This window comes from Leptosomus discolor, chromosome Z (genome assembly GCF_034619465.1).
Source record: "Leptosomus discolor isolate bLepDis1 chromosome Z, bLepDis1.hap2, whole genome shotgun sequence".
Lineage (NCBI taxonomy): Eukaryota > Metazoa > Chordata > Aves > Leptosomiformes > Leptosomidae > Leptosomus > Leptosomus discolor.
The window spans coordinates 69,067,735-69,092,358 of NC_141419.1; the positions used below are offsets into that span (position 1 = coordinate 69,067,735).

The 24,624-nt window shown below is 38.6% G+C and overlaps 1 protein-coding gene across 4 annotated transcripts in view; it reads right to left on the bottom strand.

The window, feature by feature from the left end:
• Positions 1-24,624, bottom strand: part of MAST4 (microtubule associated serine/threonine kinase family member 4) — a 303,723-nt gene that overhangs the window by 19,534 nt on the left and 259,565 nt on the right. For all 4 annotated transcript variants that reach the window (XM_086480573.1, XM_086480572.1, XM_086480571.1 and 1 more), the window contains 8 exons: positions 24,206-24,338; positions 19,909-19,976; positions 17,462-17,547; positions 8,395-8,603; positions 7,509-7,647; positions 6,291-6,423; positions 5,422-5,587; positions 1,842-1,943 (listed from right to left, as the gene is read on the bottom strand). In XM_086480573.1, coding sequence (XP_086336699.1) covers positions 1,842-1,943; positions 5,422-5,587; positions 6,291-6,423; positions 7,509-7,647; positions 8,395-8,603; positions 17,462-17,547; positions 19,909-19,976; positions 24,206-24,338 — 1,036 coding nt within the window. The remainder of the gene's footprint in view (positions 1-1,841; positions 1,944-5,421; positions 5,588-6,290; positions 6,424-7,508; positions 7,648-8,394; positions 8,604-17,461; positions 17,548-19,908; positions 19,977-24,205; positions 24,339-24,624) is intronic.

A 24,624-nucleotide genomic window follows, 5' to 3' on the forward strand; every position in this document is an offset into this window, starting at 1 on the left:
CACATTGTAGCCTCCTTTCTGTTATTTCTGACACTTAACGTGTGTGTGCGTCCCCCAAGTTTGTGGTGGTTTCTACACACCCCTCCATGCTTCAAAGAAATGGCTGCCCAATTTTCCTCTTGAGACTGCCAGTTCTTGAGAGACCATAAACAGTCAAAAAAATCAGCCCATAAATGAGCTGCACAGATGCTCCATGTGGTGGCACTGACCATTACAGTAGTTAAGCCAGCCTCATTCTAGCCAATTCACCTCCTCGAGCAGCTGTAACAAAAGAGGCAGAATTTGCAACCTACTTCTGATCCAGCACTTCTCACAGGGTGTCAGTCTTGAATTAACACTGTATTTACCAGGAAAAAGCATCCTGGTAATGAAATGACAATGCCTGAAAGAAGTATACTTCAAACAAGCAAATGGAACTAGTTATGGCTCTTCAGCAGGAGCGCCCTTTGCAGCAGATGAAGTAGGCAGCAAGTGCAGAAGTTGACCGGGGCATGACACCTCCCTCACTCCTAACTTGTTCAGTGTGGGGCAAGGGAGAACAATAAACTTTGCCAGATGCCACTTACTCCAGATCATTAGCTATGGTGAATTCTGAAAAGGGCTGTTCATACAGATCCCAGATGCTTAGGGAGCAAGGGACATGCAGTTCACTCAGTCATGTCATCACGTCCCAAATGAAAACCTGTTGTTTGGGACCACATCAATAGTACTTTGGGTCTGGGTTATACTCATGTTCCTCCCGACTGGCCATGGTAAGGCCAGTCATGAACAGATTCCTAAAGCTCCTTTTTATATTAGCTCTAAAATCACAGAGCACAATATGACCACTGGACTCAGTTTTGCCAGCAAGTTTCCAATTACTCTCATGCTGACTCATCCTGCCACTTGGTTTCCTTAGCTTCCCCAATGTATTTATATTCATGGCATACAGTGTATAAATAAGACTATACCTTTATATTTAGGCTTTTTTTATGTAGGAGGCCTTTTCTGCCATGTTTACATAGTGCTTTGCCCACTGGGATGGCAGTCAGTGACTAGGGTTGCCATACAGTAACACTTTAAAAATCATGTGTAATATTCTTCATTACTGCCTCTCACCCAAATTCCCAAATAAATAATGCTCCATCAACTAAAAAATAAGCTCTACTACATAAATGCACAGTGTTTTTATTAGCCTACGCAGGCTCACTGCTCCTAGTACCACATGCCAGGTTTTTCCTCTCGAAATGGAATGAGCACAGCACTGAATGACCACAGTGGAGTAATCTGGCAGCTTGTGTTCTCACTGATATTTACTTCCTTAACACTCACACTTCTGATTTTTTTCTTTTTCATGCAAAGCAGTAGTGCTTGCTGAATGAGAACGACAAAATATTTCACAATACAACCTCAGTCATTTCTGAATAATCAGTACTCTCCACCCACCTTAAAGCCTGCAGGAATTAATTTACCAGGCTAAGATGCTTCTGAAACAAGAAGCTTCAGTTGTGTATCGATTCCCCTTGCCTATTTCTGTGTTTACTTGTTTAATACTGTATTCATGAAGGAACCCTACCCAATGGCGAAGTCGGTCTTTGAGAAATTTCTGGTTTATTTATCAAATTAAGAGAAGAGTGAATGCAAATGGCCACCTGTGAACTCCAAAAAAAGGACAGTTATCTTGTTAAGCTCCTATTACTGGTCTGAATCTCTAAAATACCCTCTGCTGTAATGGCATGTTGTCATGGTACTTGCCCTGACAGATGTTTCCCAGGCAAAACAAATAGGTGAACAAAAGCTCCCAATGCTAAATACAGGAGCTATGTCTAGCACACTAACAATTTAAAATAGTGCCTCCTAACCTGTTCCCAGTCTTTCCAAAGGATTCTGCCTGAGCAGCAGGGTAATCAGATCCTGGGCATCTGGAGGTGGTGCTTCATCCTTTTCAGGCCAGTTGATTTCATCTAGCAAAACAGAAAGTTGTTTGTTATTACTGAGGTCTGATACCAACATTCAGCAGAAACCGCACAAAGGCTCTCGTAGTGCGCTAGCAATAAAGTCAGAGTTAAGGCAATTTTTTCAAGTTGCTCTCTGTCGCAAACCGATTACTTCTGGTTTTTATACTCTCTATACAGACTCCATAAACACATCGTTATGTTCCCATTTTCCTCAGAAGTGTCTTTTAACACAAAACAGTGTTTAACAACAGAATACAGGAATGCTTGGCTCACTGAAAACTATTGCAAAATACTAGCACAACTTATATGGTGTCCCTTTTCCCTGCCCCCCCCCCCCCCCCCAACCCACGGTTTAAATTTTAGTTCTGTTCCATGGAAACTGCTGTTAAGACGGACACGTCTGACCTGACTCAGCAGTCACTGCTAACATCCGTAATCCTTCTCTAATGCTAGTACACTTGCTGAAGTCATTACTCCCATAACTAAGGGTTGAGATACCGGATTCTGCTCTCGAGAGATACGTGTCAATGGAGCTTTCTTCCAAGAGTCTCAGACTTCAGAATAAAACCACCTCACTCTACCGACTCGTATACTACTAAGGCTTTTATGCTTCATAGAAAGCTGGACCTAAATCATGCAGTCAAGATACTAAACCCTGCAGTATCCAGGTAAGGCTGAATAAAAATCCCACCAAACCTTCTGGGGGAGAATAACAGAAGATTGGCAAGGAGGATTGTAAACACACTCAAGTGACTTGCAGCTGGGGTGTTGAAAAAACACATCTATCACACTAATTGTTTTTTAGTTCTGTGCGTGACAAGTAGAACATCTGTGTTCAGGTAACATAGGCCTGCAATGGACTCGAAGGCACCTTATCAAATACACTTGAGATTCCTGCCCTGTTGTGGGAAAGATCAAAGCACACTGCAAAAGCACACCTGCAAAGTCCCTGTTATAATAGACGAAAAGCAGCAGGGTTGTCAGCTTTTTGCTTGCTAGCAGGACCGAGTTCTGCAGTGCCTGCGCCCCAACTTATGCGCCTCCGCCCGGGCGCTGCTGCGAAGATGCCCCGGATCGTGAGGTAACGAGAATAAATTTACACTTTGCAATTCATCCGTGGTTTTGTGGTTGTTCCTGCATCCTGCCTGTGCTGGCTCACACACTTTCATTTAAACTAAACAATGGAAAACTGTGCCAGCTTCAATACAAACACTAACTTTGTAACAGCTTACATAGCAAGTTTTGCCTGATTTTTAGCAGAAGCTGCCTCCACAAATGTAATATATTGCAGGTTTAGACAAAACTCTGCAGAAGTTTCTTGGGAGGTACAAGGATTTTGGCTTCAGAGAAACAGAATGCTAGGAGATCAGGACATACATAACACCGTTAAGGATTTTGTTGTCATTATACGATCTAGACTTTTCCTTCAAAATTATCATTATTGGAGACATAATCATCAGAAGCTACACACAAGTTTAATCTTTATATTTCAGAATTTAAGGAAACATACTGAAATAATCAGGCATGAAATGTAACCTGTTTCTGGAGCATTATTTTTAACCCTGATCATTTTAGGCATCTAAGTTTATACTGAGGCCTCCCATAGTTGTACTCATACAACTTGGGGGCAGTAAAGGCAACCTACAACGAAGAAGGAGCAATGTATAATGAGGGGTGCAAGATTTTAAAACAGATTTTCAAGAAGAATGTAGATTTCACCCATAGAAACTGGAATAAAGGCCTAGGCTATAGTTTGGGTTCTTTAACACGGCTTTTACTGTTGAATACAAGGGGACCATGTATTTTAGCACAGGAAACTTATCCAATACAAGATTTTTCCTCCAGATACTGACAGTAAGAAAGATGCCAGTTAAGTAAGGGGTTTTAAATAAAATAAAAAATCCTGACAAGTCAACATCAAACCAAGAAACTAAGCTGACCAAGTCTTGTTGGAGAGTGAGTGGGAACAGATGAGGTTTACACACACTTCTACATGTAATTTCTGGAAGACAGACAGACACAGTCAAACAGTAAACTTATTTACGTAAGTATCAGCCAGACTGTAACACATGACAATTTCTTTTACAAAATGTAAAACTGATGCCACATACAGAGTCTAAAGTGCTAATTTTGTCATTAATTTTAGACTATTCCCTCCCCTTCTCCCAGACAGAGAGCATAAAGATAAACACACATGTGCATGTGTCTGGAAATGCAATAAAAACATGAGTAATTTCCATGTTTGCCTGCCTACAGCTCCCACTGCACTTTAAATCTGATTTGGAAAATAAAGCATGAATATGCATTGAAGCTGTGAGGCATCCAGAACAAAGCAAGCATTTGCTGCTTGTGTTAATTAAACAGTTGATTCTCCTTGCCACTCAGGCCATGGCATACCACATCAGAAAACAACATGGTTATAAATCCATGAACAGCTAGGATGTTGTATAAAGAGGTCATATACTAGAGGCAACTCACAAGTCCATTTCATTACAGTTTACAAACAAGTCTGGCTTTCAACTTCAGAGATGGAAGAAAGCGAGATGATGACTGTCTCCTGAAGTACAAAAGGGAATTTGTTGCATTCTCAGAGAATAAGAAACCAGAGGTGCAGTTAGTTTTGTTTCTGTTAGGTTTTTTTTTTATGGTTGGTTGTGGGGTTTTTTTTTGGGTCTTAGCTACTGGACCTTTTAAGCAGACCATAAAACAGACTGGGAAATACTCAGTAACAGAGGTGCCATTCTGTTAAACTTTTAGCATAAATAAAGGCCCTCTACATCTATGCATCTGGGAAATTTATGGAAACAGCAGGTAGGATAGTAAACAATTCTGTTTAATTATCATTCAGTTTTGCCACAAGCCACATAACAATACTTAGGGTCAGCTTGCAGGTTAAGATCTAAAAGGTTATTGAATTTTAAATGGATGAAGAACAGCTGCTACAGAAATAACATTACACTACAACAATCACCAATGAAATCATTAACAATCTGTGAATTGAATTAGTTTCCTTCTCTTTCTCATTATTTATTATTTGGGAGATATTTGTTTTAGGGTTTTATTACATCTTTGTTAATGTCTTCATTGTGCCATGAGGCATTTTCCCATTTATGCAAATTTATTTTAACTGTTTCTTCTCTGGAATAATTTCTTTACCAAATATCGAAATCACTGTGCCATAGTGGCACTATTTTTCTATTAACAGTTCTTCTTTTTCAAACAGTGCAGCTTAACCATTGTACTCTACATTTCTGCATTTCTGTACTTAGCAACAATACACAGTAACTACAGCACTTAATCCAAATTTATTCTTACTGCTTTGACAGCAAATTGTGTATTACAATATTATGGCAACGTTTTTTTGAGTAAAACTAGCTTAAAAACGTACTCTATCAGTAGAGTTGCAAAAATCTTTATTATTAACAGAAATTGAAATGTTTCACAGCAAGCTAAGAAATCTGGGTTTTTTTGTGATGAACCTCACCACTGATTACTTGTCCAAATAGCTCTTCTGGTGTATCTCCAAAGAAAGGCACACATCCAACAAGAAATTCATAAAGGATAATTCCCATAGCCCACCAGTCCACTGGTTTTCCATAACCCTGTCTCAGTATCACTTCAGGAGCTATGTATTCAGGTGTACCACAGACCTAAAAGAAAGAAAATAAGCATGATGGTAAAACAAGTCTAACTGAGGTACGTCACATCATTTGTAATTCTTGAAATGCAAAATAATACGGAACATGGAAAAATGGAATTCAGTAGGTTTTAGTTTGCTGAGTTTAACTAACAGCTAATGTTTTTAGAACAACCTACCTACACCTACAGGCACCATAATCTACATTTGCGTACCTGTCATGCAAAGGACAGTTTTGTATATCGGAGTCCATCACAGCAAATACTTTTAACTTAAACATATCTTTACATGAAAGTTGTGATGGCTTTATCTTAAGTAACTTTTATAGTGAACAGATTGTGAGCAATGGTAATGAGGCATGCTTGAAGGGAAATGGGCCATAGCAAGGATTTTAGCACCCTTGGTTGTCCAATGCATCATGAGCTCCACATGCACTCTGCTGAGACTTCTGAATTCCTTATAAAAACAGTTTTCCATTTGTCTCTCTCACAGATTCACTTGCACACAATTACATTGTTCATCTTATTAACAGAACCTAATGTAGAATGAAAAAAGCCTAGAATAATCCATAGGGCATCAGTAAGAGTAACTGATACACACAACTGGAACACCAGTGCATAAACAGTAATAGTTAATACTGTATTACACTATATTCTGCTGGCAAAACACCACTTCATTTGAACACTCAATGTAGAAATGAAAAGGCTGTGTCTTACTTGTTTGTCAAGGAATTCTCTGGCATCCTTTTCAATGTGACCCTCATACAGATTGGTAGTCAAGCTCATTAGCCCCACCTTTGACAGTCCAAAGTCTGTAAGCTTTATATGGCCCATAGATGTTACCAATAAACTGAAAATTAGAATGATCTGAAGTTACTGCAATATAATTCAATATTATGTGCTGCTGTTGATTATTATTATTATTATTATACTTGTATACTTGAAGGAATATATTTAACTCTCACTGCAAAATATAAAGAGCTTAAAAAGTAATTTAAACAGGTAAAAAATAAATAGGTTAAAAATCTGATGGTCTTACATTTGTTACTATTATTATCAGATGTAAACAAACTTTTTATATGCAATTGCACATCTTATAGAACTGTAAAAGTGTTGAGAGCTGAATGCTAGATGCTTTGAAGAAAAAGAGAAAGTCATCATCTGAAAGACCTAGAATAGAATAAGTGTGGCTTTTGAAGCGAGGTGAGCATTTTCTGTCTGTAACAAGCTGGGACATTCATTTGAACAAACTCAGATATTGTTAGTTAGTAACTAATACTACACTGGCCTGAGGTATCATGCTATAAAGGTACTGTCACTCAACAGACCTGACTTTAATTCTTTTTCTCTTTTTTTTTTTTTTTTTAAATGGGAAAGGAGAAGATGGTTAATGGAGCTGCAAGAGCCATACTTTTTATGCAGCTGCTTGGTGGAATGTTATTTACATGTATAGGAGCAACATTGTATTTCTAAATATCGGGGAAAAAACCCAACCCCAAACAAAACATGCAACAAGAAAGATTTCCCAATCTGGTCAATCCTGTCTTCACATATGCAAACTTCTGCAAGTTGACAGTATTTTGTATTAAACAGTGTTTTAAGCATACTTTGAAAGATCTGCTCCTCAATGACCAAAATGCATTTCCCTTCATTTCAACCAGAAGACTAAGTACTTTTGGTTTTTTTTTTTTTAGCTGCTCCAATAGCCTCCTCCATCTTAAAGACAGACAATTTTAAAGAACTCTTTTGGAAAAAAAATGCATTTTCTGTAACTGTAGGTAATGAAAATTCAAATATTGAGACAAAATTGTGAATCTACATGACACTCATAATAAAAAAACCCCAAATTTCAAAAATATTCAGAGCAAGTTCACTTCTTTCACATTTTATCTAACAATTTCAAAGTCCTCTTTTGGTTATATTATATACACATACTTGTCTGGTTTCAAATCCCTGTGTACAATTCCATAATTATGAAGGTATTCCAAGGCCAGAACAGTCTCTGCAAAGTACATCCTTGCCATGTCCACAGGTAAGGGACCCATATTCTTCATCAAAGTAGCACAGTCTCCACCTGTGGAAACAGGACAAATGTTCCAGATGATGCTATAAATTCTGAGGTGTATTACTACAATCCATACATGCTGCAGAAAGAGCCATGAACTGTAGCCATAAATGTTAATTTTCCAGTCAGATGATTCAATTGAACACATAACCACAGCAGCTACTGTACTGGAAATACAGTGTGAAGTTGGGAGCAAGCACTACTAGGGTTCATCAGGAAACCAATAAAGTCTGTGCTGCTACTTAAAAAAAAAGGGGGGGTGGGGGTGGTAGGTGTGTGTGCAAAATAAAAAGGCCACATAACCATAGTCTGAGTATATCACCTTGCGCTGCCTCTGTCCACTGTTCTCCTTCAGCATCAGCACCTTTTCAAGTTGCTTCCTCTTCCCTCTTTCTTCGTAAAAATTTCAAATACCCCAACATACGCTAATGAAAATCTGAACTCCAGAAAAGTGAACAGCTCTTCCATATGAACTTTGAACACCAGGAAACTTACGATTACAGTCTATGAGGAACTTATTCAAATAGTAGTTACTTCCCATTATAGCTGGAGCACAAGTGTTTTACAAGCTCTCACTGGGAGATAATGACTGGGAAAAAAGCCACCTTGCTGTTGGATTTGGATCCTAAATCTGTACTGCCAGAGTACAGAGTCCACACAGGGGGCCTTTCTAACGCAAGTACCATATGGGTTATTTTTCTTTCTTGCTGTAAGAAAACTCTCTTCTTCCTCTGTAAAACAGAACAAACATTTTACCTTCTACATATTCCATGACCATGCATAAATGACGTCTTGTTTCAAAGGAACAATACATGCTGACAACAAACGGATTTTCTGCAAATGTCAGGATATCACGCTCAACAAAGGCCTGTTGGATCTGGTTTCGGAGGATGAGATTCTGCTTATTAATTTTCTTCATGGCAAACCTTTGTCTAGTTTCTTTGTGCCTCACGAAGTAAACCGCACTAAAGAAGGTCAAATGGGAGAGAAAAAGAAAAAAGTCTGAATAACTACTGAAACTGTATTTTAAAATACTTTTTTTACAAATAAATAAATATATTTTAAAAAACCTGGATATGTATAAAAGACTTGTTTTTAATTTAATGTAGTTGACCTGCCTTTCACATCAGATGATGGTTACAAACCTCATTTTGTTTCATAACCAGGATAAGTCTCAGCCAACACAAATTAGTACACAAACTAAAATCAAACAAGTCCCCCACCCCCAAAACAAACAACAGATACAGCAAATGCACCCCCAACAGGTATAACAAATGCTCTCAGCTCAGGCAGATTTTGGGTGTTTCCATCAACAAAGGATTGTATACAAAACCCAGCTATGGCAAAGTGTTATAAATCACTCCAACAAATGCTTGTTCTGTAGGTGTTCTGTCAGATAATTATGACTCAAACTCGGTCCTGGGGATTTTAAAACATGTCACAGGTTTCTCCTTAAGGTTGCTCAGAAGTTGCTCGATGAGGTGGTTCCCTCATTGCCAGGTGCAAAATCTTCTGTTCTTGTTCAGTCCCTGACATCAGCGCTGATCCATATCAAGGGGTAGGTCACCAGTAGGTACTCCAAAACAAAAATCACCGTGTTAACCACACAGTAATGTGGGATTAAGATGTATCTTGAATGTAGAATTTCCACTGGGGTACTGGGTACAAAGTTTCCTGTAAGCTTGGTTAGATAAGGTAGTGAGGGAAGCAAAGTGAAAAAAACCTCATGTGGACAAGCCTTCTTTCTTTCAAGGCTCAGTAGAAGGAATCACACTGCCATGAAACACTGACACAGGACATTACTGCTGCATTTCTCAAAATCCCTTGAAGAAAATCCTGAAAAGTTTGCCTTGCTTGAAAACCACCTTTGTGGCATTTAATGCTTATAGCATCTCCAGTATGTCAGATCCCACAGTAATGAGTAGTATCTCACAGTAGCGAGTCTTTCTGGAAAGGACTAAAAGGAGAAAAAGCGGGGGGGGGGGGGGGGGGGGGGGGAGGGACCCAATTATGTAGTTTTTAAAGTAAATCTGTTGTCCCCATGGAGTCCCAATTATCAGCATACAATTATTTACTTAAACACAAGGCAAGAATTGCTTTTTACTATTTCTATAAAGTTCTTTCCACAGCTACCAACGTTACAGGCACTGAAAAAAACTACATGTTTCTGCTTTCCTTTGTGGAGGAAAACTTTTTCTAGACAAGAGAGTTTCTCTTACTGATTCCAAAAGCTTTCATTAATCCCTTGTTCACGTCTGAGCACGGGGCAGGTAAAAGACATGACACCATTACGAAAGTAGGGGAAAACCACCGTGGGCAAAACTCAAGACAAACCGCACCCTTCGTGGCTCCTAACAAGTCTCACTCCCTTCTGCCCCTCCCAAGCTGGAAGAAAGACTGAGTTATTCATCTCCAGTACTCCTCTCTGCTGGCTTCATACCTTTTGTCCTCCTGCACCTCTGCCTACCATTTCCCTCATACTCACTTCTCTCTCCACCCCTTCATTACGATCCTTTTCCTTTGCTTTTCTTTCCCTTACATTCTGGTTTTCCTCTCTCTTTTGTTGCTACCTCCAGTCAGTCAGTCTCAGCTTCTATATTTCCTGTAATTTGAATGTTTTCTTTTCCCTACCTCAGTCCCCTTCAGTGCAGTGTGCACTTCTGGCACACAGAAAAGTGAGAGCTTCAGGTGTGTGAAGCTGGAATCCTTCAAAAAATAAAGTTATATGAATGAACTGAGGACTGCCTAAGGACTGAGCATGCAGATCTTTCTCAGTGTTTTAATTTGGACAGTGTGCTAAGATGAACTCCTGAAAGACAACCGTTAACCAGAGCATATGATTACAGCTTCTCAATAAAACCCCTCTGCAGATCATGTAGATGCACAGGGTCATTACTACCATAGTTAAAGATGAAGAACCAGTAAGTTCTAAGGACTATCTAGTCAAGTAAATACCTGGGACTTGCTGGCTATGTTTCTGCAGCTCTCTGAACTGCATTCTCCAGTCTTACAGTCACAGGTAATTGTGTAACTCTTCACTAGGATTCAGTTATCTACAACTCCTCAGAAAAAAAACCCTCTTTTGTTCAAGTGTATCAGACTCACAAGACAACTGCAACATGGCTATCTCTCTCACGTTTACACATGCATACACTGTTTATGCTATATAAAGTCCTTTTAAATTATTTTCAATGTATAAAAATGTCTAACATCACTTATTCACATCCTCTGTTCACGGTAACTCCAGCAAACAGCATTTACTCTTTACAAAGAAAACTATGCCCTAGCCAGCAGCATGTTATTCCTGCAGAAAGCCTCCTTTCTTCCTCCAGCGCAATCCCAGTTCACAGCAGTGATGCCATTTCTTCACACTACCAGTACACTAAACTAAGCACACTGCACAACTGTGCTCAGGACTGCCTGTAACAACAGTGTTCTCAGCTCCCACAGTTAGAATGTGCTGAAATGTCAATAAAATCATAGATAGAAAATTAAATCTTCCTGAAGAGAAACAGTTAAATAAAGATATATAAATTGCCTGGACATAAAAAGAAAAAAAAAGAAAAAAAGGAAATCTTTCATGTTTGTGCACCTAAGTAGAGCTTCAACTTAATCTAAATGGAAAGGTTCAAGTGAATCACACATTTGCTGAGACATGACTGCAAACTTTGAAGTAAAATTATGGGAACAGCCACAGTGAGTTCTAGCACATAACAACTTTGTCTTGGGTAATTTTGATTCCTGATTTGCCACCCTTGAAGTAGGCCTCTGTTACTGTATAACAGCTTATTGTGTAGATTGTGATGGCCTTAAGCTTCTGTTCACTCTCCTTGAAGCTGTTACCTTGCCACATTCTCCTAATCCTGGCATTGAACTTGCACTTTGTTTTTCCCCTCCACAGGCCAACTTTCCCACAACTCTCAGAATGCTACAGCTGGAGCACTAGACAGAAGTTTATCTTCATTTTACATGTGCTTTTAAGAGAGAGCCCAATATGTCACTCCTGGTTTCTTGGCTTTGGTCATTAAATGCTGCTCATGAATTTCAGCATATTATAAAGACAATTGTAAATTTGAGGATTCCTTTAACAGAAAAGCAATGTACTAAGAACATTCAGATGATCTGATTGCCCTGTCGATCCATTCAGTGACAGCATTATGCACTATCTGCCTGCAAAGCCACAACCAGAGTGGTGTGGTTGCAACCTCCTATGATTTCAAACAAAGAATTTGCTTTCCTTACCCCGCCTCCCTTTCTGTCTTCATAACATAAGGGTGACGAGACTTCCAAAACATCCTGATTTCACTGTACAGATCTCAACAGGTACAGAAGTGCTCTGCTATTTTATTGATGCTGTATTTCAACGTAGCCAGAAAAGTTTGCTTTTCCAGAGAAACAAGAAGATTCATAAAACTTGGCATTGTACAAACGTTACCTTATTCACTTCCAACACAAACCTCAGCTTGAAAAAGTATCTCCAGGATACCTTTAGCTAAGCACAAATATAAAACACTGTGCACACATGTTAAGATGACCAAAAAAATGCTAAAACATTTAACGGGGTTCCAAAATTGCTCCAACTTAAATATTATGCAATCTATCTCTCCAACATTACAACCTTCAGACTCCTGTTTTCTTCTTTAAAGTACTTAAAAGCTTCAGGCCTAGTTTACAGCTCTTCAGTAACTTCAACTTTTAGTGCCATTTTACAACATAATCTACATTCAATGCCTGAGGCTAATGTAGCTGCACTTGCTTTGACCCAATTCTTTAATTTGCCAAAGGACCTTGAACTCCTTGTGGAAACAAGGTACAGGTACTCTACTCGCTGCTTAAAAGTTACAGCTGCTCACCAGGAGATATGTTTCATTTTCACAAGAAATTTCTTGAGGAGAGACTGCTAGATTCTGTACTGCCCTGGAATTATGTCTGATGTTGCCTCCAGTGAAGAGGAGCCACTTGTGAGGAGGCTGTGCTTCATGTTACAGCAGTATGGTTAAGTTTACAGATAGCTATTTAAGATCAGAATTTACAAGCAGCACTGCTCCACCTCCTAGCTAGGTGATGCCCACAGCCAGATCAGATTTATCTGGGGGCAGGTGAAATGCTGCCTAAATATGAGCATCCAGTGCACTGTCCAGTGCAGGTCCTCTGAGCCCTGGGAAAACGCACACAGCCTCCTCTCAGCAGTATTTCAGATTCACCCTAGTCTGCCTAGAAGCAAATGAGAAGCTGGCATCTGAAGAAGAAAACATGATGTCTGTGATCCTTCTCTCACAACTGGTACTAGTCACAGTTGTTCCAATATGTCACAAATTTTGACTAATAAAACCACCTCTCCATACCTAACAGTAGCAACACCTTCTATCTTTACAGCAGTCAGTAAACACACATGCAAAGTGATGAAGTTGCTGTCCAAATTTCCTGTGAGTAAACTGCTCTGTATTCGCAAAAGAAACACTTGAGAAATCAAGCTCCTCAGGAGTTTGTAGCATGCAGCACTTTCAGGAAGGATAGAATTCAAGACCTTCAACATGGTAACAACCTTTCTCTGTCACTGAGAGGACTGTATTAGCTGTTAATATTAAACCCTCACACTTACGTTAACTACAGAAAAAAGACAGGCACTTGGTCTGTGCTGTACTGGGAAGCGAGGCTCACTCAAGGGCAATGAAGTGCATGAGTTCAAAGTTCATCATTTTGAGTAAGTCCATAATGAATGATGAATGCAAGATCCCTAGCTTAGAAATTGCCAGCCTCTACTTTCTAAATTGCTCTTTAAAGCTACAGGCTTCTAGGAATCACAGCCTCTTACTCTGCATAGACCAGTCACCACAGGGGTAAACAGAAAAGAAGCAAAGGAATATGGCTTATTAGATCTGTAGTCCATTCAGAGCTGGTGCTACTTAAGTGAACCTACAAAGCCACACTTCACCCTACCCCTTTCCACTTGTGAACTGGTGGCTGCCAGGCTGATGATGAATTAACCTGACTGACACGGTGTTATTTTGCAGCTGGGTAACTTTCTTAGTCCTATTTCCAATGCAACTACACATGAGTAAGTACCATCAACTGAGTGGAGAAAGGACAGGAATAAGTACTCACAGGTTAGGGGCAGCAGCTCCTCAAGCCAACAGTGCCTCAGAGTTTTTAAATTTATCAAGCAACAACACTAGCCAGTATGTCATGTACGTATTAACATTACCATCTGTGTAGAAGTAAAAGCATTCCAGATTCCAGGCAGGCGCAAAAGTGGTATCATGTATTTGCTCCAAGCAGATACAGTTATACATTAGTGAAGAGCAACTGAACTACCACCACTCACTTCCTGGAGATCAAATGTAACCTTTATTTTTTTTTGAGCTGGTTCAGGAAACGAGGCTGATGCCAACTTGAAGAGATGGACTGCTACTACTACTACTACTATCTGATACAACTTGAAAGCTGGCATACAGAAAAAATGTTGTTGTGACTGCAGCAGAAGTTTAAAATCTGGGAAGTACGAAAAGTTTTGGCTGGCTGAAAAAAGTCAGATAGACAGCTTGGAAAACCATTAACAACTTGGCCAGCATCCTACATGTTTTCTGATCCACAGCTTGTTTAACTTCTTGTATATTCCTAACCATTCCCAAAAGCCTGATACACCTCATCTACTATACAGTCATTTAATTGCACTACAAATGAGTTTACCCAATCAATTAAAAGCAGAGAACTGCTAGGATATTTACTCAAACCTTCACAAACCCAATAGTTTGTATTTAAACTCATCAAGTTTAACATATCTGACAAATCTCTGCTACAGCATGCCAAGACCAACAATTACCCTGTCAAGCAGTCAAAGCTTTCCATTTCACTAATGAAGGCAAAACCGCTACAGAAAAATCAAAGACAGCAGAACATACGGTGTTTTTTTAAAATTCGTTCAGAATTAAACCCTCCATTATAGCCTCAAAATAAATAAAATACCACAATAGTGTACAGAAACTTTAATAAGTCAGAGCACAAAATATTCTCACTGACATGTTTTTGAGAATAAATCAATAAAGCACAGACAGAATTCACACATATTTAGATTATTTCAAAAAGTTAATGGCCTGGAAACACATGGAAGGGAAAAATAATCCTTGTAGCATAACAACAATAACTTTCATTTCAGCTGCTTATACTTGGAAATAAACAGCAATAAATGCCTATAGGGCAGTTTATTGCTTTGTATTCACAGATGGAACAGGTATTATTGCTTTATTACATTCCATTTTGTAGATGGGTTAAGGAGCATTTAGGTTATCGTGATGTGTTCACCTTTAAACTTGACCGTAACTTTTGAGTAAATTAACCACCAATCGTATTGGTGACAATAGAAAAAACACTTAATAAAGATCAAGAAATGGTCTGTCAATATTACGGTTTCATTCATCTGACATACCACAGCAAAGATTGTCAAGCACACAGTTTTGAAAAAGTGAATTTGTCTCACAGTTCACTGAATGTGTTCCTTTCCCTCTGCAGCAGTTAGTAAGGGGCTGTACCTTGTTTTCTTTCTTGTTCTTGATTCTTCTTCTAAAAAGTAACCATTTAAAACAAAAATCCAAAACCTACTTTGCTATTGTTTGCTTAAGGATGGAAGTAATAGCACTCTACTCAACTGATGAGATTTTCAATTTCCAGTTCTAATACTCTTATACCACAGTGTAATTCACCAGCCTATCCCCGTTTTAACATTTGCAAAAGACAATAATGATTCATGCAGAATCCGGATACTCTACAAGCTGTTCACTCTTTATTAGCTCTCCTTTTCCTCACAAATTTATCAGACTCTTATCCAATTTTTACAACATTCATATTGCAAATTTTGCATTATTATTTGCATTAAAAAGGTGTTTCATAAGCATTGATTTTTCCCTGCCACAAACTTGAGGAAAAAAAAAAAATTCCTACATGCCTACATCATATGTGCCACAGAAAGCCATGGCTTTTCAACCTTTCTTTTCCAGCTTTTCAGATCCTTACTTGTCTCTGTTTTCAAATGGACAGTTGTTTCCAGTCTGTATTTCTTAATGGTTCATCAAGACTCCTTCTGGCTGTAACACCTGTGGAGCAAGAGCCGCAGGTCTACCAAATCTCTAACTTTAGGTGGCTGGCCTTGCACTGCTCATTGCAGCATGCCCTTCTGCAGCTGCTCTCTCCTCCCCCCAGCCCTCAGCACCTTAAAACTACTGTGAAGCTGGGCAGGTCTAGTGACTCAGATACCCTTTTTCCCAACACCATTCTTCTTATCCTCCTCCAGTAAGACAAAGAGGAAATTGGGTAGGAGGAATAGAGGGGACTAAGCATCTGCCAAGGAAAGGAGAAAGGGATGCAGCCATGGACGGTAGCAGCAGCTACTACTGACTTCTGGAAGAAAGGCTTTTGAAGTCCTGGGGTAACTGGGAGAAACTGGTATACGGTAAGTAGTGAGTTTGCCTAGGGAGAAATTCTGAGAAAATTAATTGTGCAGAGGTTGACTAGTGAGAAGTTGTATTCGGATATTTACATAACTGTAATGCAAATTATGCTATTTCCTTCAGGCTTTTTGCTGAGCTATGTAAGCAGGTCTGCACACAAGTAATAGCCTCCACACAAGCAATCATGACCAACAGTACCAGGCGGTATTAAATGCCTCCTGTCCCAGAACTCAGTATGGTCAGAGTATCACCGTGCCCATCAGCCTCAGGCCATTAAAACGGCATGCAAAACGCCAGAGGGAGGACTGCAAGTGCTATCTCTTCTAGGTCCCAGGTCTCTTCAAAGTGTGCTCAGTGCTAGCAGGTCGCTGCTACTTCCCACCTCAAGCAGAGGTAGCACAGAGTACAGCCAGTCTAATGGGGTTAGTGCTGGAGAGCAGCACAGCCTTTGCATCTGCTGGGCTACGACACAGTCTCATTTGGCGATAAGCTCCTCACCTCAAGAAGACAGTCCCTCTTTTTTGAACCGATACATGCCTCCTGCTCCTGCAGGTTACACAGACAACCAATTCCTGTCTTGAAACATTTGAGTGCAGAGGACGAGCCAACCAAGGGTCTAACAGATAGCATCTGATCAGAAAAGGTGACTGAAGACAGACCTCTGCCTGCTGATAGACACAATCCCTGCACGGTACTTCCAGAAAACATTTCAGGTTCACTTAAGGCCCAGGCTAACATAATTTTCTCGTGGTCTTCTAGGATATCTCTGTACGACTCTCATAACACAGGGCAGTAAGCAATGCAGTTTCCAAGTACCCAGAAACTAACCAAGTAACAGCAATTCCTTGAAAGCTAATCAGTTAAAATTTGAGGACAGAAGAGTGTCCACAGAGAAGCAATAAAACTATTCTGCCCTACTTAAGGAAATTTGTTTCTACTTCACCAATATTTTTAGGTCAAGTAAGCACTCATTTTTAACAATCTGTCTCCCTACAGATGCAGTTTTATACTGTTTCACAGCTGCATAAACATGGCTGTTTCCAGTGGCTTTAAAGGTGCCTTTTAAGGTGGTTTTAAGTCCACGTTTTGATTTATTCAGATTTCATCTTTGGCATTACACGATCCCTACTTCTGAAAAATCTTTGTGATGTAATATTCAGTGATTTGATTTACTGCAGCAGTAATTCATTATTGCCTACCAGGCTTTCCAAAAAGTTTTTCTGGTGAATTTCAAATATTAGCAACAAAACAGGAAAGCAGAATGAAAAAAGCAGCAGTGCAAACAAATTCCCTCACATAAACACCCCTGCAATAAGAAATACTGGAAAATTAAGCAAAAATAAAACACAAAAGAGCTGTTGCACTCACGGATTACTCACCCATAAGCTCCATTACTAATCAGTTTAATTGTTTCAAAATCACTTTCCCGAGGTTTCCTCTGCAGCTTCAGTGAGGTATTAGAGCTCTTCAAAGTAAAAGAGGAGAAAGAACAAAGTTAATACAGTACTTTTTTCAGTTATCAGGGGAAAAACGCAATCAACCAAACAACAACTGTCACCATGCTGTCACACCCTGATGGCCAGAGCTTTTAGCTGGTTCGGTCAGCCACACAGCTACCACAGAGGAGGACCGCAGGGAGTCCTAACGCAAAGCTGCTTTTTCATCAAAAAGGTATTTGTTTCACTGCAGCTATCTGTCCACTTATCTACACGCATAGGTTCGAGCAGACAGGCACAAATGCTTCTGGAAAATGAATTATTAGCAATTCCTGTCTGGAGTTACAGACATCTGTGAATCCCACCAGGCACTCATTGGCCATTGCCTTCCCATTTTAGTAAATCTGAATCTGGTAGCACAGCTTGGTAAGTAAGAAAATGTAGATGAGCTCTCATTCGTTCAAATAAATTTTTGCATATTTCTAACTAATGTTAGGATTGACTGTAATATAATTTAACACAGGCTGTGAAAAGAGACACGAAATGAAAGATAAAAATATAGAAGATAAAAAATACAGTAATTCTATCATTACAGAGGTCTTTTTCACCTACTTGTATACAAGAACATTTTCAAAATGGGAGTTGTCCTGAGTACCTCACAATGTTTTTTCTAGCTTTAATTAAACTGGAAGATGTAAGTGTGAACTAGAACTAGGGTGCAGGGAGGATGATGACGGCATAGGACTCCAAATTCAGTATTCCAAACACACAAGATTCTTTTAAAGATGTTTTCCAAATCTCCAAGAAGTTCTACAATCCCTATCCAGGCAGTAGTTAAGGCCAAAAGTAGACCTTGTTGGAACATTTTCAGTTAAAGGCTTGCTGAAGAAAATTCAGCACAAGAAGATCAGTGCATATGTTAATATAATGAACTACACAAGAGCAGAGAGAGAAGATTTATTAAATTGTTTAGCCCACTTGCCTGCCAGTACAGGACTCTTCCTAATTGCATATTTATGATGATTTTGAATGGTCTTGTACTTTAAAGTTATGCTTCCTGTCACTTCCCATGCATGTTTACTCCACAGCTACACTTCGAGAAAATGTTTCCAAACATCCACCCTGTATTTTTCTTTACTGATTTCATTTTATCACCTCCCCTGCTTATGTCTCTTTATTACATTGCATTACCCTTCCTGTATTTCTTCAACATTTGCACAACACACATAACTTCACAATTGCAATTTCTTAGCTATTGCTTATCCAGTTTGCACATTCGATTCTCATAAGCACTTCAGCACTTCAAGTCTTCTAATTACTCTTTCTGCCTTTTCTCCAATTTGTCAGTATGCTACCACTAAATACAAATGCAGATTAATGAAAGCAGGAGAGTAAGAAACACCCTTCATGTCATAACTCTGGAAGCCTTTATAGGTGGCACTTTGCCAGAAAGTCAGAAATTATCATCTCGACATGTACCAGAGGATGATGTCCTTTCTGTAAGCATAACAGAACTAGCTAACAGATACCCTATGCCTGTACTTGAAACTACTAAACTTTGTAAATACCTGTAGAGGACCACTGAATTACCCATGCATCCCCCAAAACTGCAGCTGCTTTTTCTATCCACTTGCACTGAAAATCAGCACTAAACTGTTTGAACTCCATCTACTCTATTGACTGAAATCCAAGCTATAAGAACCAGCTTTTAAAAATAAGAATTTAAATTGAGAGCATTTAAGCCCATAGTACTCAGCCCAACCAACTCCTCCAACTTGTTTTTCTTTTGCCAACCTGAACAAGCACCTGACAAAATATTACTGTAAGATACCCATTACTGTAGACAAAAATTTTCCAACACAAATTCAGAAGAACAATGCACAGTTTTCCAGATTGCAAACTAACTTTCTGAATCTAGGCTATTTGCTAACTTGCTCATTTCTTCCTTGTCTCTTTACTGGATCTGTTCAGAGTCTAAATTTGATCATTAGTTAAGTCTGTAAACGGCTTGTTTTAAAATCTGTTTAAAATACTTTATTTTTTATGAAACAGTTTTAATGTCCTTCCAGAAGAAAAATAGATACGTTAAACATAAATAAAGGACGCAGTGGTGGATTTTGTGGTAAAACAATTGCCACATGGTCAATGCTAACTTTGTGGAAGCTCAAGACACTGCAACATCTAGGAAAATAGGGAGAAAATTTTGTTCCAGTATTTTTTGCAAGCCTTCTGTCTGCTGAGCACCATGGTGTTAGTCTGAGGATTAACCTCTGTACTATTCAATCTGTTTACAGGTACTAGCAGAAAATAAAATGTCGCAGGGCCAGGACACAATACACTTTTTCCTTGCCTAGTTTCAGCAAAAGCAGCAACATAACAGAAAAACTTACATTCATTGATTCATCCACTTCCAGAGTTTCTGCTGTCCCACTGTCACAGTTAGCTAGCTGAGCTATTTCTGGAAACGAAGATTAGAAACTTCATTTTAAACTATAGCAAATATTTAGTTTGAAGCACATAAAACCTGAGAAGTGACAGTTTTCTGGACTGCTAAACACGCTGTCCCATCTGTAGTACTTGCCAAATAACTTTTAGGGCATCCCCAAGCATATATTAAAAAAATCCCACCTGGAAAGTGAAGACCTGCTATTTAACGCCTGTGTAATCTTCCACTGAAGAATTCAAACAGCCATGAAGCAATGAAGAACGAGACTGTTACCACTACTGAGAGACATGGGAATTCTGAAATCCATGTGTGATCTGAGCATTAAGGGAAAGACAGCACTAATCCGCTAAAATTCCCGAGGATCTCAGCCCCTGAGGGGTTAATAGTAGGCCTCATCCTTGTTAGGTTCTTTCACAGTTAGAGCAAAAAGCTTCTAGTTTAGACAGAGATGGACTCCAAACGGTTTGCATCTTCTACACAGAAATGTTGATATACCTAACAGAATAAGTTAAAAGCTATTTTCTTAGAAGCTTTTAATTTATGGAGTCACTAATACAGACAACTTCTCTAGAAAACTAAGACTTTGGGAGTCTACAACTTGACCTCGTTGTCCCTGCCAGGGTCAACCCACGCTGCAGAGCTCCTAAGCCCGAAGCCTATCCTGTTCTTCAGGGGCCCAATAACTAAGAATTTGTCCAGGTAATAAAAGCTAAACAGGGCAGCTGGTATCTAGAAGACCCTGGGAAACTTAGTATTACTTTAGTCATATACATAGGTAATTATATATTCCACATAGCCAAAGATGCACGTTTTATCATGATTATGTGCTGCAGATCACAGATAAGACCACCCAAAATTTGTGAGGTGCACTTTTATCTCAGGACTGTTAATTGAATTTATGAATATGAAAAATAATTGAATATTCACACAGAATATCTAAACTGGATTTTTCTATACAACAGTAAGTGACTATTACAAGTGAAATTCTGCACAACACTTACTGTAATCATTAAGAGCAAATTAATCACACAGATGATTTTCTGTTGGAACAGCTCAAGATTTGAGGAGTAACTCATTTGTAATCACTATCCAAAACATAATGTTTGCAAAGTGTAAGAGTCAGACTCAAGAAAACCAAACTGATCTTTGAAGTGTTAGAAAAGACAAAATAACTCAAAAAATTCTGAACGTGAAGGCAATAAAGTGTGACAAATAACCCCACTGGGAAAAAACAAATCTTAAAAAAAAAAAAAAAAAAGAAAGCCTAAACTAAAGTGATACATTCCAAACTCGAAACTGGAGTAGACCTCCCTGGCAAAAGTCACAGTTTCGTGAACGTGAGTTTTTTATAATAGAAGTGTTGATGAAACCTTTTATTGTACGGGTGAGAACCAAGCAAGCTAGAATAATACGCTTTGACAGCCTTCTCAACTGAAATTATTTTCATAAATTGCAAATTAAAAAGAGCCATTTTTAAACAGAACTCCCACAAAATAACTATTATCTGATAAATACGTATTATTTGCAAGCAGTAGGTAGTAGTGGAATGGAACCCAAGACCCAGCTTTTGAAACAGGGAGCTATGTAGCCATTCTGCAGTGCCTGAAGTGATTTTTAAAACTCATCTAAATACCATTAAACATCTGCCCTTTTTCTTTCATTGATTTAAACCATTTCTGAAGACTCATGATTCAAAAAGGTAAAGATGGTAATTTAAAAAACCATGGGGAAAAACTTCTCCCCGGGGAACTCTTCAGAAATGCAGCCACCAGTCTCTGTTAAGTGATGAATCGGTTGTGGTATTGCTTTCAGTACAGCACAAATTTATCTAGCGTTATCTCCAAGTAATGCATGCATCATTTCACTCAAAGAAAGGACACTACAGCTACGGCAGCAAACAAAGGAGGTAGGTAGAGAAAGGTCTAAAGAAGTAGGTTGCATTTCTCTGCAGAGGAATTAAAATCCTTTGCATGAACATTTATGAACGTTGCAGACTTAACAACTTAGCTGAAAATACAATTCTACGTTCCAGAGTAAGTAGTGTTATCGAGGTGTGGGGTTTTTTTGTTTTGTTTTGAAAGATTTAAATATTTTTATTGCTTTTAAAATATTTTCTATTTTTGCATACCAGGAATTTAAAGCTCTCTCAGGAGGATGATCTTAATGCAATATTTTTTCATAGCAATGAATACAGTGTTTCCAAATGATTCCCTATGTGAACAATAAATACCAGGGCATAAAACCATAGTGTCATTCTTTTATTTTTGTTTAGGAAATGTCCTTGTATATAGAGGCACCAATTTAAAAATCAAAATGAGATCATTTAAGACGTCATTGCAGAATGACTTATATTGCTTATAAATATAATTTTTCGTAGGGAGGCAGGAAAGTGTTAATATGAATCAGACAGCCTGAATTATTTGATCACAAATCTATATACACATTAACCTTTAAAATGATACACAAAATAATTCAATTACCCAAATCTCCAATTGACACAAAGATCAGCAACCCATATATCATACATCCCTCAGTATTTACTGACAAACCACATAGCCCATTTTTTTTCCCCTCAGAAAAAAACCACATTTGAATTATCCTGGAATGCAAAGTTTGTTATATTCATTAATATTCAATTTATGAAATGTAATTATAAGAAGTATCCTAGATGAAGTACACTTACATAAAATAAATATTTAGTCTGAGAAAACAGAATCCCATATTTGTAGACAGCATTTGTCTCTAGACCTCTCTCACAATAAACTGTTTTAGAAAAATTGAAGATATTATTAAACGTAGGTAGTGTCAAGACTCTTGACACATGCTGAGGAACACTTTAATCCAAGTGGCCAGAAACAGTCAATCGGTAAGATAAGGTTCAAGTGGCAGATCCAGGGCCAATAAATAATACTAAACCCTCAACCCACACTCCAAATTAAATGTTGCATAATTGATCAGTGAAGAATTTATGAATTGTCAGTCCAGGTCAGAACAAGAGCTCTCCAAATCCAGCAGACACCTATCTTGCAAAAAATTAAGCTACTACTTCATCTTTTCCAGTACCACATGGAAAACAATATTTAAGTATACTTTCCCAATTTGTCTGGCATTCTTGCTGCACTCTGAATTGAAGCAAAAAGCATCAAAGCTGCTTTAATCTGTAACTCAGACAATATTAACACTAAATTTAGATGAGGAAGTTCTTCTGTGAAAATGTGAAGTCAACTACATAGGCTTGATCTTCTTTAAAACTGTTAACATAACGTGTATATCATCTATAATAATATTCAAACTAATTCCAACCCAATATCCAATCCAATCTAACAATATTCCTGACACCACCCGGCAGTGCTGAACTTCACAAACTGTTGAAGTTGAACAAAAAAAAAAGTTGTCTTTTAACACACAATATACTACTCCTTTGATTTAAGGAAATGTGATCTTGCATCACAAGAACTGTTTAAAAAAAAGTGCTTATCATTGGTTTTTGCTATTATTTCGTGTTATCAAGTCCTCTCCTAGAGATCCCCTTTGTCCTGGGTCACTAGCACAGAAGACAAGCTAAATGGCACTAGCATTTTCCACGGTGGCATTTCTGCCATTTTCTTCCCAATTGCAGGACTAGCACTGAACACAATTCCATTTGTCACTAGTGAGAGAACCTCGTCTCAGGATGGAAAAGAAGATGGTCTGGGTACGAGACAGAAGATCTTTTAGTTTTCCCAACACTGTCTTTAAAAGAAGAATCATGCAAACAAAAATTCTGCAATGACAATACCTCCACTGGAATCCAAGTTCTCCCTACAAAAGTCCTAAACATGGACACATAAATCACCCAGAAAAATAAATCTTTGCAGTTCTAATAGGAATGGGAGATATTCTTCTTGGGGACTCTCAAGATGCAGGAACCTGAGGGCACTGATGGGCAAATAGTCCAGCCCATGGCTGGAGGTACCTATGGTTGGGTAACAGTCACCATCAAATTATACCAGTAAATTTCAGTTAGAGCTGAAGTAAGAAAGTTACATTGGCTGCTGGAAAATTATGACCAGTACCATCGACCCAGTGCATTTGTGAATTAGATGGCCTTTCTAATACCTTTGAGCTTGTGAGAGTACTGCAAGGCCAGTGAATGCTTGTTCTGCTACCATCTTTACTTTGACCCTTTTCAGGTATGCACAGATTCTCAGAACGACTAAACACATTGAGAAAAAAGAATGTGGACCAGGAGAGGCACTTACCCTCCAGAGGATCTTTATTTAAGCCCAGCTGGCTAATAATGTATCGAGGGATGTCTGTTTTAATGCCTTGCCCCTCTTTAGCATGGCCTTCAGCTGCTTCCAAAAGATAGTAAAACTCTTCAGGATCAAATTCCTAGAAGAAAACCAATCACCATCATTCTCTCTGTAGAAACTGAAGTCTTAAAGCCTAACATAAAAACTTCATTTGCTTCTTCTATTAAAAATATCTGACATTTCAGTTATTAAAAACAATACTTTATTCTATTACTAGTAGTCTATTACTCTATTACAATTTTTATACAAAGTAACATGCTGTAAGCAATGAAATTTCATACCATTATTTCAGAGCACTACTTTGTAGGAATAGTAAGTTCTTTGCCCTCAAAACTTCCCATAATGTTCAGAGTGAAATGACCTAC